This window comes from Melanaphis sacchari, unplaced genomic scaffold (genome assembly GCF_002803265.2).
Source record: "Melanaphis sacchari strain LSU unplaced genomic scaffold, SCAv2.0 Contig4_pilon_pilon, whole genome shotgun sequence".
Taxonomy (NCBI): domain Eukaryota; kingdom Metazoa; phylum Arthropoda; class Insecta; order Hemiptera; family Aphididae; genus Melanaphis; species Melanaphis sacchari.
This window is the reverse complement of record NW_020271335.1, coordinates 10,012,958-10,030,506: the sequence shown is the minus strand read 5'-3', so window position 1 is coordinate 10,030,506 and position 17,549 is coordinate 10,012,958. Positions and strand designations below refer to the sequence as shown.

General features: G+C 25.9%; 3 protein-coding genes across 6 annotated transcripts; 2 read left to right on the top strand and 1 right to left on the bottom strand.

Annotated features, from left to right (window-relative positions):
- The first annotated feature begins 74 nt into the window (after positions 1 to 74).
- Positions 75 to 13,882, top strand: LOC112599131 (huntingtin). Of its 2 annotated transcripts, XM_025345893.1 has the most exons (52): positions 79 to 332; positions 391 to 574; positions 666 to 790; positions 886 to 1,039; positions 1,119 to 1,272; positions 1,339 to 1,502; positions 1,630 to 1,795; positions 1,872 to 2,236; positions 2,325 to 2,517; positions 2,580 to 2,779; positions 2,838 to 2,990; positions 3,146 to 3,306; positions 3,403 to 3,515; positions 3,589 to 3,683; positions 3,742 to 3,854; positions 3,929 to 4,041; positions 4,115 to 4,200; positions 4,279 to 4,396; positions 4,466 to 4,569; positions 4,661 to 4,846; positions 4,906 to 5,220; positions 5,585 to 5,745; positions 5,823 to 5,962; positions 6,034 to 6,176; positions 6,255 to 6,473; positions 6,548 to 6,756; positions 6,842 to 6,975; positions 7,767 to 7,965; positions 8,042 to 8,108; positions 8,169 to 8,348; positions 8,408 to 8,550; positions 8,656 to 8,769; positions 8,909 to 9,064; positions 9,303 to 9,453; positions 9,527 to 9,649; positions 9,715 to 9,945; positions 10,045 to 10,243; positions 10,316 to 10,430; positions 10,533 to 10,827; positions 10,917 to 11,050; positions 11,119 to 11,256; positions 11,330 to 11,424; positions 11,500 to 11,612; positions 11,677 to 11,877; positions 11,945 to 12,153; positions 12,214 to 12,373; positions 12,442 to 12,586; positions 12,876 to 12,960; positions 13,039 to 13,201; positions 13,278 to 13,438; positions 13,506 to 13,593; positions 13,666 to 13,882. In XM_025345893.1, the coding sequence occupies exons 1-52, from the start codon at positions 268 to 270 to the stop codon at positions 13,762 to 13,764; spliced, it is 8,097 nt and encodes a 2,698-aa protein (XP_025201678.1). In that variant the 5' UTR covers positions 79 to 267; the 3' UTR covers positions 13,765 to 13,882. The 2 variants fall into 2 exon arrangements, with proteins under 2 accessions (XP_025201679.1, XP_025201678.1); XM_025345894.1 differs by lacking the exons at positions 13,506 to 13,593; positions 13,666 to 13,882 and having other exon boundaries at positions 75 to 332; positions 13,039 to 13,184; positions 13,278 to 13,371.
- Positions 13,883 to 13,892: 10 nt separating this feature from the next.
- On the bottom strand, positions 13,893 to 16,258 carry LOC112599132 (probable tRNA N6-adenosine threonylcarbamoyltransferase, mitochondrial). Of its 2 annotated transcripts, none has more exons than XM_025345895.1 (8): positions 16,002 to 16,258; positions 15,417 to 15,633; positions 15,105 to 15,363; positions 14,898 to 15,029; positions 14,625 to 14,829; positions 14,406 to 14,554; positions 14,144 to 14,352; positions 13,893 to 14,007 (listed from the first exon to the last, which is right to left on the bottom strand). In XM_025345895.1, the coding sequence occupies exons 2-8, from the start codon at positions 15,599 to 15,601 to the stop codon at positions 13,911 to 13,913; spliced, it is 1,236 nt and encodes a 411-aa protein (XP_025201680.1). In that variant the 5' UTR covers positions 15,602 to 15,633; positions 16,002 to 16,258; the 3' UTR covers positions 13,893 to 13,910. The 2 variants fall into 2 exon arrangements, with proteins under 2 accessions (XP_025201680.1, XP_025201681.1); XM_025345896.1 differs by having other exon boundaries at positions 16,114 to 16,258.
- A 91-nt stretch (positions 16,259 to 16,349) lies between these two features.
- LOC112599134 (ubiquitin-fold modifier-conjugating enzyme 1) lies at positions 16,350 to 17,441 on the top strand. 2 transcript variants are annotated; one of them, XM_025345898.1, is made up of 5 exons: positions 16,350 to 16,437; positions 16,506 to 16,654; positions 16,748 to 16,879; positions 16,942 to 17,109; positions 17,300 to 17,441. In XM_025345898.1, exons 2-5 carry the CDS (start codon positions 16,538 to 16,540, stop codon positions 17,381 to 17,383), a joined length of 501 nt encoding a protein of 166 aa, XP_025201683.1. In that variant the 5' UTR covers positions 16,350 to 16,437; positions 16,506 to 16,537; the 3' UTR covers positions 17,384 to 17,441. The 2 variants fall into 2 exon arrangements, with proteins under 2 accessions (XP_025201683.1, XP_025201682.1); XM_025345897.1 differs by having other exon boundaries at positions 16,420 to 16,654.
- Positions 17,442 to 17,549: the final 108 nt, after the last annotated feature.

The following is a 17,549-nucleotide window of genomic DNA, read 5'->3' as shown; positions in this document are numbered from 1 at the left end:
ACGTTTGAATTTCTTATTAAAAAATAAAAATTAGCTTATTGTTATTGTCAGCACAAGAAATACTTAGGTTCTAATTTATTCATAAAAATTGTTTCAAATTTTATGAGTTTTTTTCTTACAAAAATCCTGTCTTCTAACAGTATGATTATTTAAGCTCAAACGTTCTTAAACAATGATTAGTGTATTAGAAGATGACTAACTTATTGAAAAAACTTTGTTATTGACAATTATTTTCTTTGGTAAACCTTTGTTTTTACTTTTTTAACAATGTCAATCATTGATAAGCTTGCAAAAGCTCTAGACGGTCTCAAGTCGAATGATTTGATGGGACGGTAAGTATCAAATATTGAATTTTAATATTCATAGAAATATAAATAATTTATTTTGAAGGTCTGGAGAAAAAGAAAAATATTGTCGAGTTACTGCCGATTTAATTTGTGCACCAATTGTAATGAATTTTTCATCATTCCCTGATCTTTTACATAAGTCAATGGACAGTTTGTTTAAAATGTGTGATCATTCTGAAGCTAATATAAGAATGGTAGCTGAAGAAAATTTAAACAGAGTCGTTCGTGTGTGTATATAATTTTACCTATATTATATTATAATCTATATTTGTATGTATTATAATTTTTATTATTTATTATTAATCTACATAATTTTAGTGCATGATTGATTATCGTAAAGTTGAAATATTTGTTGAATTATTAAAAGAAATAAAGAAAAATGATACAGTTCGTCGATTAAGAGCTGCTTTATCCAGATTTGGAAATATATGTCATTTAATCAGGTAGTTTTAAAACCTATATATGATATGTAACAACTGGCTCAGTTATTGCAGTTGTTGTGAATCTATAAATAAAATAATTATTACATCTGTTTCAGTCCATCTAGTCGTAAAAAATTTGTTATGTTCTTAATACCTTGCATAAAAAAAATAGCTATGAGAACAGAAGACCCTGTAGCTGAAATATTGGCCCAAACTTTTCCTAAAATCATGCAAAGCTTAGGGCATATTATGTCTGATAGTAATATAAAAGTAAGTTATAAAAAATAATATTGTTTAAAAACAATATTACCATTAATTATTAACAACCATTATTAACATTGTTTTACAGATGTTATTAGAAGCATTTGTTAACAATCTTGTTACAGATTCTTCTATCATAAGAAGGTCTAGTGTTATTTGTATAGAGTCATTATGTCTTTCTAGTAGAAAACCAATGGTTTTTATGAAACACATGCTACTCATTAATACTGTTCTAATACATGGTAAATACTAAATCAATATTTATTGTTTTTATTAAATAATCATTTATGATATTATAATTTTTAAAGATATTAACAAATCAATGGGGTCAGAACGTGCGTGGGCAGAGAATTGTGTGATTGTTGGGATATTAAATAGTGTTAAAAATACAATTCTTTATCCTGATCAAATTTGTGACAACTCTTATGAATTGAAATTAGAATCAAAAATTCTTCATAAAATATATTTACAGGTATTAAATAAATTATTTTATTAGCTGGTTTTAAGCATGTGAAATCACTAATAAAAAAACTAAATAATATTTTTTTTTTAAATTATAATTATAACTATGATATTAATATTTTTATATTATTTTATAGATATTTCGATTTTGTTGTTTTACAATATTGCATCCAGACTCTAATATAATAATGTGTGCATTAGATACATTAACTCAAATGTTTTTATCTTGTCCAAGAGATGCATTGCAATTGCTTAAAAAAAAAAAAATGTTAAATCAATCAAAGCTTTATGAAACTGAAATTGGTTAGTTTAGTTAAATCATTATAATTATTTTGTATTATATACAATGTAATCATCAAATATTATACTTTTATTTTAGTAAAAATGCAGACTACAGTAAATTCTATAAAAATACCTAAAACATTAGCTCAAAGTTTACAAAAATCATTTCACTATAGTTCATCTGAAAGTCTAGAAACTTCATTCGTTCAACTTTCTTTACCAAGATTTGAAGATGAACCAAGATCAATTTCACAATCTATGGACTCAACCAGACCTTCATTATCATCAGCTAATTCTATGACAAATTTGTACTCGGAATTTGGCGATGATAGTTTGAGTGAAGTTGATTCAATTGTGGATAATGTATTTTTTTCTGAATATGAAAATACTCCTGAATTTGATATTCAAAGTATAACTTCTGAACATAGTTGTCATTCAGCTTCTGAATCAGTTTTACAACTAGTAAGTTATGTTAATTTAAAAGATCTTAAATTTAATCAAAAATTAAAATGTATACATTTAATCAAAAATTAAAACCTTTGGATTATAGGAATTAGAATTTTTAAACCATTTATTTGAGGATGTTCCTTTAAATGTGCTTTGTGTCAAAATAATTACACTTTTCTTGGCACCAGAATCCAGTAAAACAATTAGAACTGGTATAAAATCATCAGCACTTGGATGTCTAACAGAAATGTTAAAAATTGATCCAAATTTAGCTTTCATCAACTACAACTTGTCGGGTAAATAATTATAATTTTTCAAGGATAAATTTCTATATACTTACCATTATTATACATTTTAGATACGACAAAAACAGTTCTAGATGTTTCTATTAGCTATACCAATCATGAAGATCATCTTTTAAGGGGCATGGCTATCAAATTAGTTGGCTCATTTATTGAAGTGATTCTTAGAAATAATTTTGGTGCATTTAAAGTACAAAACAATGAAGTTGGCTCATCAAATATAGAAATTGCAGATCTAATCAATATCATTACTCAAGTATTTTTATATATTGTTTCATAGAACTCTAGTAGATCTAAACACAATTTATTTTTAGGGATTAAAAGATGATTCTTATGTATGTGTATGTCATTCACTCTCAGCTGTATCAGTATGTTTAATGCCTCTTTTAAATAGTAATGTGTCGAATAGTGCTATACCTATATTTGAAACAATATTGGCAGGTTTAAGTTCTTATTGGCTTGTTAAGGTAATTATTATTTTTCAAAATATTTAATTTTTACAGTTATATTTTATAGAGTTAATCACATTGTTTTACTATTACCTTAATAATGAAATAGACAAAACATATTGGTGCTATATAAATTCAAGCTTTACTTTTCTAAATTGTATTTATTTTTATAGGTTAAATTATTAGAAATTATAGAAAATCTCTCTTTTATGACAGTTTATTTTGCAACTAATAGTTCAATATACCAAGATAGAGTTTTGAATCGTATAGTCTTTAAATATCTTTATGATAACGAATATAGTGTAAGACGTGCAGCATCCAAATGTTTATTAAGGTAAAACCTAAACTGTATAGTTTAATTTGTATCAATGAATATTATTTTTATTTATATTTGATTATAACTTATACATTTCTTTTTAATTTGTACTAGTCTTGTTCATAACTGTTACTACAAAATTGATTACATGCAACAAGATGTCATTACTTCATGGGTTTGTTCAAATACAAGTCTATATTGTACTAATATGCTTCAGCTCCAAAATTGTTTGTAAAATGTTTATGCTATGATTATGATATTGATTTTAATATTTTTTAATGTATTTAATTTGATTTTCAGACAAATTCCATAATATATACATTGAAGCTTCTTTATCCCGTGTAATCAACCGTTTGACTAGTGATCTTATTAAAAATCAATCAGCTGTTGTAGTTGTAAGTTTTTTAAATATAATTGTATTTTGAAATAATGACCATTAAATATTATGTTTAGGCTGGATGTATTGAAGCACTAACAACTCTAACTAATTCTTTTAAATCACCAGAATATTCAAATATTTGGAAATGTTCATTTACTAAAGGATTTGATTCAAATTCAAGTATAAAGTAATATTATCATTTAAAAAAATTACATTAAATTTTTGTTGGTCTTCAAATATATTTGTATATTACTATTATAGTTCATGTTCAGGATTATTCACTTCAATACTTTCCACGATGACATTAACAACTGCTGCTTTTGATTTAGAAATGCATTGCTGGATGTTAAAATTATCTTCTAATTTGATTACAGGTATTTAATATGATCCTGTGTAATTTTAAAAATTTAAAAATTATTTTTAAATAGTTAATAATATAATTTTCAGAATTAATTTATTCATCAAAAAATATCAGTATAAAAGAACATAAAATTGATTTCAGCAAATATAATAGATGGTTTGAAGACAATAAAGTTAGTTTACTTATCAATTATTAGAAAAATAATAATCATTATATGTTTCCCAAATTTTATGCATACATTTTATTTTAGTTAAAGAAATATTATAATGAATTATGGAAACATGTTCTAAAGTTATTAAATGTTTTTCGAAACGTAGTACTGGACTATAGAGAACCAACACACATTCCTTCCTCTGTACAAAAGTCAGGTAATTTTCATGTAATATTTTAAAAATATTTTAAGTACTACTGCAAAAATAATATTTTGCTCTGTTTAGGAGACAATGAAAAAGACAAAAAAAACTTGAGAGATGCGCCAAGTCATAGTAATTATTACTATAAATTACAATCTATAGTTAAATCATCATACAACAATTACAAAGTAACTATCCAATCAAAAATAAAATAATAAAAAAATATACTAACATTAGACATTGAATATATTGATGTTATGTATTATGTATATTTTGTAGGTGTCTTTAGAAAATACAAGTAATGAAAAATTCATAAGGTTTCTCGAGTCAGTTTTAGATACCTTGAGAACATTGTTAACTTTTATAAGTACAACAGAATGCCAACCACATGTAGATCGTATACTTCTTTGTTTAACTTCAATATTCAATTTAACACCTAATAATAGTTCCAAGGTTTTGGCTGAAGTATGATTTCTAATAATTGTATTAACATATTATTTACTATTAAACGTCTTCATTTTCAGTTGTTTAAGTGTTTGACATCAAAGCATAATATTTCATCAAATCAACAAATATTTAATAAAAATGATTCTATGTTCATTAAAAATGATTTACAAACACTATGCATGTATACTCAAGCATTACAAACACCTTATGAATGTTTATCAAACTTTATCGATACTAAAATTAAAGTAACTCAATATGCAAATAAACATTGGGAAGATGAAAGAGATCGCAGAACAACAATGAGTGGAAAATTATATTGTACTAGTTCTGAAAATTTAGATTTTTCATCAAACCTAAAATGTTTCCGACCTTTGATTATTAAGTGTTTAAAGGTAAGCTATACAATTTTTTTACTTAAATTTTTCAAGATTTAATTATTGTTTATGAAATAAATAAATATCTAATGTGCCGTTTAATATTGTAATTTATAAAGATATATTAAATTTATTATCAATGGTGGATCCAAAATTTAATTTTTGGGAAGGACCCATGGTCCAAAATGCAGTAATAATTTTGGGGAGTTATTTCCTTGTACACAGTTATAATACTTATTACAATTGAATTAATAAAACTTTACTTAAATAAATGGGGGAGGCCTTTGGCCCTATTTATTATACAGTTAAAAACCTTTTCATTAATTTAATATTTATTTTTATTTATTTTTATCTACATTAATAAATAATAACAATATTTTAGGAGTATGTATCTACTGGAGATGTAGAATTGCAATCTTCAATATTAGACTTGCTTACAGTATTACTTCAAAGTAAAGTCAACTTAAATGTGATCGATCCAAAACAAGAGTTTTTAAATTTTGTTTTCAGCCAATTTGATTACCTTGAAAATGGTTTATTTAGGTAATATTTTTAATTTATTATTAAATTTTAATTTAAATGATTAACTGATTATTGTAATAAAACAATTTAAATTATAGAGATCCAAAAAAATTTATCTCGACTATTTTTCAATTTTTTATTAATTTATCTGAAGATAAAAGTCAATCAAACATAATTCCTGAAGCTATACATCTATGCGATGGATTAATGGCTAGTGGATATCCACCAGAACTGTATTGTATGTCAATATGCTCATTCAATACTATTTATTAACAATCATTAAATAATTAAAATTATCAAATTTTCTAGGTATCCCAGCAATATTACCAATTGTTGAATATGTCTATGTACTAAAATCAGCATTTATGGTCAATTCTTCAGATTTAAAAGAACTTGAAGCTCAAAAAGAGATGTTATTTGCAATGTTATTAAGATTATGTCAGTTCAATGAAGTAAGTTAGACTCTTTCAGAGTACTTTTGTAATATATTAAATGTGTTTTTTCTTTTAATTATCAATCTGTTTATATAGGTGGTGAGCATTCTTAGTCTTGTAATAATGGAAGGCAGTGAAGAAAAATGGAAAAGACAATCTAGACAATTATATGATACTCTTTATACATCATTAGGTGGTTGCAAAATTCAAGCATCCTTACCATCATTGATTAATTTGTTGTTAACATTACATCCATCTTCTTATAGTATTCAACAACAGCTCCATGTTATGTTCAATACTTGTTATGATGGAGAAGTATGTATTAAAAAAATAACAATTATCTAAATAATTAAAATAAAACTTATATTGTTGTTAATATCTTTTTTTAGAAATGTACTCTAGAACCTTGGTTAAATACTGTACTATCTAATTTAATTATAATCCTCATTCAAAAATCTGAAGATTTAATCCTACTTAGGATTTCTGAATCAGACATTTCAATCAGTTCAAATTTATTTGAACTTACTACACAGTCTGACCCTTTAAACGCATCAATATTGAGTAAAAATAAATTTCCTGGTGAAGATACTTTTTCTAAGTAAAGTATACTTAATATTTATTTATAAAATAAAATAATATATATCGTCATTCTTACACATTATAAAATTTTGTCTGTCTTACAGGTTTTTATTTAGAGTTATATATTTATCTACAAATGATATAATTTTATCCTTAAGTCATCCTCAACCTAATTGTGAGAGTAAAGTGTGCTTGCTATCAGAATTTCTCCTGACTTGTCATTATATAGTACAATCTGGTAATTTTAATAAATTATTATTAATTGTTGTAAAATGAGATACTATCTCATTTCCTTCCAAAATAAATAAATCTTGTGTTGGTACTTTTGGTTATCAAGACTGATTTTTCAGTAAATTCAGTTTTAGTATTGCCATAACTACCATAGATAAACATTGCATTATATTATTTTAATACAAAGTAATATAAGTAAATTGTCCAACAATTGTAAAGCATAAAATTAATGCCAAAGAATTTAAACAAACAAATTTCCTGTAATGAACATTTGTGATAGATAACCCATCTAACATTTTTATATATTTTTACAAGACTTAACATTTTCAAAATTTATTTTTGAACTATAATTTTCATTTGTGATCTAAACACAATTTTCTTTGATACAATATTATGGTCAATACTATGGAAAATTCACCGCATTTTTATTTTCTTAGTAAATCCCAGATTTTTTAGGTGAAAATTATTGTTAATCTAAAGATAATTATATATTGCTTTTATGTGCTTTATACATGTTCAGCAAACCTTCTTATATTTTGCCTTCTAGATTACAAAATTACAATAAAATGATAAAACGCAGTGTTTGCCTGTGATAGTTGCAATAAAATTGAGTTTAATGGAAAATCGTTTAGGTAGTTGCAATAAACAAAAATTGTTCATACCAGTAAACACTTTTAAGAAAATAGTTTTGTTTATTATGTTATTTAATAAACTTTTTATAGTAACTAATTTGTTTATAATCTATGAACACATTTTTTTTTTTATATTTAAATACATTTAAATTATTTTTTATTTAAGGTAATTTTCCAAAAGTTGTGAAGTCTTTACGGAATTTTCTTGATGATTCAATATTTATTACACTTCATAAGAATATTATGACTTTGTCAATGGTCTATCCTTTACTTGTATTACACTGGGTACAGTTGATTGGTCTTTTGGATTATAATGATATTGAGTTTTGGAAATTAATATTGAATACAAATTCTACTGTATCACAGTAATTATTAATAGACTTTACTAAAAGTAATATAAGTATCAATATAAATTTTAATATATTGCTTATTTTTATATAGATCAGGGCGGTGTTTTTATTTAAGCATTGTTCAAAAAGGTTGTTTTTTGATCTTATGTGAAGTATTAGTAAGCATTGGTGATATATATAAATTATTAATTTTACTAAAATATGTCATATGTTTTTAGAATAAAAATATTAATTTAGACAACCAGTTATTGAAATGGTTTCTATCTGAATGTGTCATTCAACTGTTAGAAATGGGAAATGAGACTTCAACACAAGAACTACTCAACTCCATACATAAAGATCAAAATTTAAGTTTAATGCACATAACAGCAGTCACAGAAAAATGTGTTAATGACAAAGTAGTTGATTCAAATATTATTATTTTTTTGAACACAGTTAAAGTTTTTTTTAAATTTAGTTGGACCTAACTAATGAGCTGTTACGAAGTATGAATGAAGCACATCCTGCGCATTGTGGAGAAGTAATAAAATTAATTTTACCTGCCCTATTAGAAGATCCACATTTAGCATTATCACAGTTTGCTAGTTCTATAGCAATCAGGTACTATTACATTTTAAGATTATTATGTAGCTTATATTTATGTCAACAATAATTATAAAACCTAATTTATTATTCGACTAAAATTCACAATTTATTTTGAATTAGAAAAATGGAATACCTTCTTGCATTGCCTATTAATGAAAGTTCTAATCAATTAAGCAAAGAAGAAATCTTACAGATCTTAGAATATTTTAAAAAATCAAATGTTTGTATAAAAAAGTAAGAAATATCTTATTATTAATTTTAATTAATAATTAATATGAATTAAATATTATCATAAATTTATTTGTACAGAGAAAAAAAAGTATGAAACTTATAATAATTAATAAATTAAGTTCATATTTATTTATTTTTTCAGTCGTTATTGTATATTGATATCATTATTCAATAAATTTGGTACTCAGTGTTACGATTTTTCAAGTGTAGAAATTGATCAGAATAAAACTGTCAATACTCTAGATATTAAAAACATTTTAATAGACAAAAATTGGTTTTTTGATCAAGTAAAAATAAGGTAATTGTAAAATGTATACATTTTTTTTTTCTTTTCTATAACTAAAGGCTTTTTAAATTGTAAGCACAAACTATCAATTTTGAGTTAAAATTTGCCATATTTTTAATTCATAAATTATTGTTATACATATTTGTTATTCCAATAAAGTTAAATTTAGATAAATGTGAGATTTAAACATTTTACTAATTATTTATTATTTTATCTACTTCAAAATAAAACATTTTTTTTTTTTTATTAGATGTTGTCATAATGACTGTCCCAGTTTTGAGTCAGCCAAATTATTGTCAAATTTGCCATTACAAGATGTAATCTCCATCATGCATTGTGATGATTTTAATCTTGATATACTTCAATATTGTTTTACAGTATCAACTCAAATTACTATAAAAGTATAAATTTTATTAATGCTTTAGTATTATAAATATTTATATCATTAATATATTATTATTATTATTATTATAGACATGGAAATCAGTTACTGAAGATACTACTAACTTAGAATTGTGTCCATTGTTTGTAGCTGCAAGATTTGTCTTAGTAGAACACATTCAACAAGCATGTAATTCTTTACCAAGATTTCATCAAGTAAAAAATGAATAAGAAATAATCATAAAACTAGTTACCTATTATTTTTAATCATATCTGTATAGATATTTTTACCAATGGTCAAAGAATTAAATGAAAAACAAAATGTATACAAGACACGGATGAGTCAACTATTTGAAGACAATAAATTTATTAAAATGATATTGTTATTAACACCAGCAATTTCAAACTTTTTGGAATGTGTTAAATTTTTGTCAAAACAGAAAACAAAAGAACACATTATTTTATTGGACTCTAACAAAACTCTTTTGAAATATACCGTTTTAATTTTTGAAGTGAGTAGGTTTTTAAAAAACATTTATTAGATAATATATTAAATATACTATTGCAATATTATATTATTGTGTTAACACATAATAATTGTACTGTTTTAGGTTTTAAAATGGAAATTGGTCAATCAAACAGCAGCTACTAGTAGAATACAATTGCTTCTCAAGTGTGCATATAATATTTTCAACGGCTGTGGATTGGCTAATGAGTTGTGCTCCACAGAACTGGGATCAATTGCTTCATCATTAGTGTCAGTGGTAGAATTCATTACAGAGGATGTACTTTTGCTCATGACTGATGATTGTATGTATATCGACAAAGATAATATTATGTTCTATTATATCAGCTAAAATTATAGAAAAATGATTTGTCTAGACTATACAGAGACTTCTGATTTAGTATCCATATGTCGGCAAATTTCATCTTTACTTTCTTGGGTGGAAAATTCTCGGCCATTAATGTCAAATTTTCATTTGAATCAACTAACATGGTAAAAATACAATACTAAAAATATAATTTAAAAAAATATAGTATAGTTAAATAATATAAAAAATATAGTTTTTAAGTATGGTTTTTTTAATCTTTATTTTAGCTCTATCATACAAATTATAAGCCGCCATCCTATGGTAAATGGATTTGTGCGTGTACCTCCCATTACATGGAAAATGTTGCAAACACCAGCCAATATTATTGATTTTAACATACCAGCAATTCCTATTGATGTATTACAAGAAATGGATGTACTCAAACAGTTTGTGTCTAGACTCAGTGTAGTCGGTTGGAACAGTAAACAACAGTTTGAAGAAACCTGGATGACTTTATTGAGTGTTTTAGTTCCATCCAGTGAAACCAATATACCAAAAGAAGAACATATCTCTCGTATACAAGTTAGTTGGTTTAGTGTACTTATATCAAAAAAATTTAAAATAGTATTGTAAGTTTTTTGTAAATTATTATTATTATATTGTTATAAAAGGCAAGTAGTGCAGCTGTAAATGGAATCACACAATTGTTTAGTCAGACATTATTTGAATACTATCCTGGTGATACCACCAACAATAAATTCTTACACATATCAAGAGATATTCCACTTAACTTGTCATGTCATAAGTACTTATTTATTTTAATATATTATAAGAATTTTAAATTTGTTAAAAAAAATTTCAATCAACTATTAGATGGTTTGTAAAATTGGAAGAAGTCAATGATCTAATATATTCAACATTTTCCACATTTAAAAGAACAGCTGGTAAAGAAGCATTATTAGATCGCTATGAGTGTAGAGCTAATATTGAGAGAATTCATGATCAACATCGGTTTGTATTTTTATATATTCAATTTTGGTAATACTAATCATGATGATCTGTCAACTCAATATTTTACTAACAGATACAGTTATCATCAGTTGTCAGTCAAATTTTTACAAACAGCAATAACAGATCAGTGGAAAAGTTCTGATAATATTGCAAAACAAAAAAACTCAGGTAATATTTGTTTGAAATAAGTTTCAAATTAATTATCGGTTAATAAAATTGTTTTTTTTTTTTTAATGTCATTAGTGTTAGAAATGAAGTTGTATGAAAGGACCAATATATTAAGTGAAAGTGGTCTAGATCTGAACTCTTGTATATTGTTATTAAAAGAAGTGTTTAACCAATGGATGGAACCAAAAGTAAATTATAAGTTATAACATTATAAAATAAGTATTTAAAATACAATAAACTTCTTCATTATAGACACGAGGTTCTCTATCGCAAATGAACGAAATGATAAAATGTCTCCTTGTGATGTCAGATTTGTTTATTGAAAAAGATCATTATATATGGATGCTTAATGTATGTTTAGATCTATCTCAATCACATCATCAAGAAGATTTATTATTACATCAATATGTTATAATCGCTGCAGCCAAAGCAATGGCTATTTCTAAGACTGAGGTAATTTTATTTTTGTATAGAACATATATGAGTGGTGTGATGGGATTTATGTATAATTTATTGCTAGGATTTCAATATTCGAGAGAAAGTGTTAAAATTAATTGATAATGGTCTTAAAAGTAATTGTCGCATGACACAATTGGCTGCTTTACATGGATTACTTTATTTGTTAGAAGGATGTTTTATTGCTAATAACATGTTACCAAATAGTTCAGAAATTGTTCAAATGGCTGTTGATTTTGTTCAAAAACATCTATGCACTGAATATTCAATGTTGTAAGTTTGTCTTTTAAATTAATTTTTAAAATGTGATGTATAATGTTTCGTTCTGTTAAGATATGAATGCGAATGGCAACTATGTGTGATATCGATAGCATTTTACATAGTAGAACATGGGTCAGATAACATTGAAGATGCATTACTTATGTCACTGGAAGGCCTCACTAAATTGGTATCATCATCTAGACATTTTAAACTATATCAAGCTCTTACACAGGCATGTAAATATTTTTGTGTACTAATGTTTACATCATGGGTATATATAATATGAAATTAAATTTTTAGGGTTTTCAAAGAATCATATTTGTAAAACATTCAAATGAAAATATTGTGGAGCAAATTACGACATTAGCTTTGGATAGGTTGTCCAATGCTCCACCAGGATTCTCCTTACCAGCATTACAATTGCTTTTATCATGCATTTATGCAGGTTTGACCATACCAAATTATTTCATATTGTTTAAATTTATTGTTAGCAGCCCCTTGAATTATCTAAATAGATTTTAAGAAATAAAATGTATTTTTTTCATTTATTTCTGGTTTGGATATATATTGTAAATCATATATCAAGCTTGAATTTAAATCAAATAATCTGAATATGAATTTAAAAATTAATTTAATTTACTTTAAAATGATTTATTAAAGTTTTGATTTATATAATTAAAAAATATTTATGTATACCTTAAATGTACATTAAAATTATAATTTTTTTTTTTTAGAACATTATAATGAAAATGTTGAATCTGATATTGATCCTGATATGATTGTTGTTGAAATGGAAAAGATAAGTGTCATGTTTGAAAGGCTAGTTTTTTACTTTTTAATTTAATAAATTCAAAGTTCAGATTTGTTGTTAATTCATAATTGATATGCATTGATTAGAATAAAGAAAGGATGTTTGCTGGAAGTAGAAGTGACTACAGTTATAATGGCCAAAGTGTTGACAGATATATTTCCAGCGTCATACGTACTTATGAGGGTTGTTAGTGAATTTCTTTCCCCCAATCAACCTCATCCAACATATATGTGTACAGTTGTTAATCAAGTATTTTATTTCTATTTTATTGTCGACTGTTAAACATATTTTTTCTTATGTTGTATGGTTAATTTTTATTTTGTAGATTTTTGAACAATTGATTAACGAATCCCAATTGGATCTCTTACAAGATTGGGTTATTACAACTCTCAGCAATTTTACTCAAGGTCTTCAAATACCAATGGCGATCTATTGTCTAATCAATTTTTTTATAAGTTCATCAAAAAATAAATGGCTAAGAGCAATGTAGTCTTTTTCTTTATCTAATTACTGAAAAATATGATTTATATTTAATATTTGTGATTGTTTTTAGATTTCCTCATGTAAGATTAAGGCTTGGTCGTTATGAATATGAAGACAGAAAATTGCTATGCATAGCTGCAATGGATTTTTATCATAGCGTAAGAAAATTAAGAATAATATTAAGTATAAATTTTTATAGTTTTTAATTGAAGAAAAAATTTACATTTTAGCTATCTAACGAAAACCAGAAGCAGTTGTATAAAGAATCATTCCAATCTTCAGTTAAGTCGAAAAATCCTTTTCAAGATATTATATTATGTTTAGAATAAAGTAATTGGATTCCAAAATCTGTTAAGTGTAAGACAACTCATGTTCCATTACAATTTATCATTTATTATTAACTTATTAAATAATTGTTATTTTATTACAATCTAAAATAAAACTAAAAACCTTTAAGTAAATAAAATATTAATATTTATCTATTTTCTTCAAATATTTTATTAAAAAACCCAGAAGGACATCTTATTGCCATATCAGTTATTTGTGATGAAATGTTCTTTCCTAATGGTGCTCTGAAATAACAATATTAAATATAAATATATAATAATGAATGTAAAATAAACAAATATTGTTCAAACTTTCATGATAAATAATATTTTTAAATCATCAAGAATAAATTAAAATAATTTAAAATTTTGTAAAGCTTACTTTGATTGTATATCGATTTTATCTAAATCAAAGTGACTGAAAATATCTATATGTTCATTCAATTTTTCGACACCATTCCATGCTATCATTGTTCCATTATCTGTACAAAGTTTAGGTGGTGGAACTACTAGTTTAAAATTTACCTCGTCACACATAAGATTCAAATGTTTTCGTATAAACATATTGCTTGCAACACCACCAGAAACTACCTATAAAATAGAAACTAGTACTATGGTTTAATTACTATTTATTTTTAACTCACCAATGTTCGGTTTGTATCTGGTAAGAGTTGTGTTTGGTTAATAAATTCAATACCCCTTTGTACTCGGGTGCATATGTGTTTAGTAACAGCATACTGAATACTAGCGCACAAATCAAAAACTTCAGGAATAATTTCATCACCTTTTAATCCTAACAAAAATAAAATGTCAATTATAATAATTAAGCATATAAGCGTAATAAATAAATAAAAATTATATACCATGGTTTTTTTCAGATTTTAGGATTTGAGATCTTATAGCATTTTTTAAGCCGGAGTAACTGAAATTACAGTCTTTGTAGTTTGTCATAAATGTACCCAAATCAATAGCCCTAGGATCACCTTTTAATGCTGCTCTTTCAATTGCTTGACCTCCAGCACAATTTCTAAACTCCTTCATATTTTTCAACTTAAGTCGCCTGGCTGCCTGAAAAATAAGCAATATAATTTTAATGTTATGTTTGAAAAGACTAAATAAATGTTGTTCATCATTACCTTGTCCAATGCTTCACCAGGAGCGTCATCAATAGATTGTCCTAGAAGTAGAAATTCATTTACTTTTTTTACGATAGCCAACAAACAGTGTCCACCAGATAAAAGTAAGACTAAATATGGTATCTGTAAATTCTAATAAAAATATACCTAATTAGTCACAGTCACTGAGTGCAAAATTGTAATAAACATAATAAATTATTTTCTTACATGATCAACTAATCTTGCAGTCAAAGCATGTGCTTCCATGTGATGAATTGGTATCAAAGGTTTTTTTGATTTTTTACACAATTCCTTAGCATAGTTCATACCAACTAATAATGACAAAGACAAACCGGGTTTAACAGTGACAGCAATTGCGTCCAGGTCGTTCAAACTAACTTGGGCTTGTTGCAATGCCTGGGTTACAACATTATCAATGTTTTGTATGTGCAAATCTCTGGCCACTGGTGGAATAATACCCCCAAAACTGAAGAAATGACAATTATATTTTGTAGTCATCTGAACCAATTGGTTACATACTCAAGGTGTATCTGTTGTTGAGATTGTAAGTATTCGCCAAGAATATTTCTATCACTGTCCACTATTGCGCATCCGGTATCGTCACAGCTTGTCTCGATGCCCAACACTTTGCTATACTTCCTGTGGGCTTGCCTTGTACTCTGACCCCATAAACCAAATGACCAAAAATGTCGTAAAAGTCTCATTATAAAAAGACTGTAGATAATTTTATTTTATCCTAAAAATAATTAACATTAGTTAAAATATTTTAACCTATACACATACCCACAATGGAATTTTGGGAAGGGGTGCCTTCCATAAGTGGACATTCCCAAACTTAAAAAAAACCTACCTAATGTATTATTATTTTACTCATATCTATAGAAAAAGTGAAATTAATTTTGTTAGATTCAACGACACCTTTTGAGGTATATATTTTAGGCTAAATTGATAATTTATAAAGAATATGTTCAAGAATTATTCGAATTTTACCGGATCGTCAAGGGATATTTTAGGCATCCTTAATAAAACTTCCAAAACACGCCACTGTATGAGTATTAAAGCTCATTTTAAACACGGAAATTACAATATAAATATAATACTTACACATATATCTAATGAATGAATATTGGCTGTAATTTTTAAATGAATAAAAATTCACCAAAAATTTGTTGCCCAAAGAACAGTCGTTACCGTTATATAAAAATATATCTATTACCTAATCGACATTTTTTTGTTCGCGAGCGAGGCACCGGGAAACGGAAAAGAACATTTCAACAAGCTGCTACTCTGCTACGCTGCGTAGTCCCAGGACCCGGTGTGATCGGTGTATTATTTTATGATAATATTTCTTATAGCCGTGGACACTATAATATACTCAAATGCACATGGTCGTGTTTATGAGTGTTATCATTTAATCAGTAATTTCATATTTAGTTACGTTGTAAATAATCACAACTTACTAATATTCGTCGTGTCTTCGTATCACACTCCCACTGCAACTCTTTTCTAACGCGAATCGCGATGTGGTAAAGCCAAATAGGTAACAGGTTTTGGTGTTGAATTCCAAATAGATGAAAGCCCGTCAGTAATTCCTTTTAATAAATTTAGGTCATCAGTACACGTAATTTTATTTTATAATCATGGAAAACACTAAGAAGGCTCTGTCGTCAATACCGCTCCTGAAGACAAAAGCCGGTCCCCGGGACGTTGATTTGTGGCCACAAAGGCTCAAAGAAGAATATCAATCCTTAATTCAAGTGAGTGCAATTGATATTCTTGTCACTCATGATATTTATTTATTAATTAATTACATATTAATTGATATTTAAAAAAAAAAATAATATTTCTAGTATGTTCAAAATAATAAAGCAGCCGATAACGATTGGTTTCGTTTAGAGTCAAATAAAGAGGGAACTAAATGGTTTGGAAAGTGTTGGGTATTTCAAAATCAGTTAAAATACGAGTTTGACATAGAATTTGATGTGAGTTGTTTTAATAAATAATTATATAAGTATATAATTTATATTTATGTTACTTGGTTTAGATTCCTGTTACATTCCCTTCTACAGCACCTGAAATTGCATTACCTGAACTTGATGGTAAAACTGCCAAAATGTATCGAGGTGGCAAAATATGTTTATCTGACCATTTCAAACCACTGTGGGCTAGAAATGTACCTAAGTTTGGTATCTCTCATGCTTTAGCACTTGGTGTAAGGTTTATTTTTTTAATTAATTAAATTTTTTTTTTATTTTTGTTTTTTAAACTATAAACTTAAGTATAATCAAAAAATGATTATTTGATTTAGAATTAAAATCAACTGAATCAATTCAATTAAAAAAGTAATAATTATTTTATTTATTTCGTCTTTCTAAAATGTATTTGTTTTTGTTATGTTATAGTTGGGCCCATGGTTAGCTGTTGAAATCCCAGACTTAATAGCGAAAGGAGTGGTTAAATATAAGGAAAAAAAAGAGGACAATTAATTTAATTTAAATTATGGAAAAGTGATTTTGGAATATTTTTTATTTCTAAAGTGATATTTATATTTTATGACATTCATTTTAAAATAATTATTAGACACTTAAGAAAATAGTTATAAATATTGTTTAAATATACCTATATTAAATATCAACTAAATTAAAAAATTTT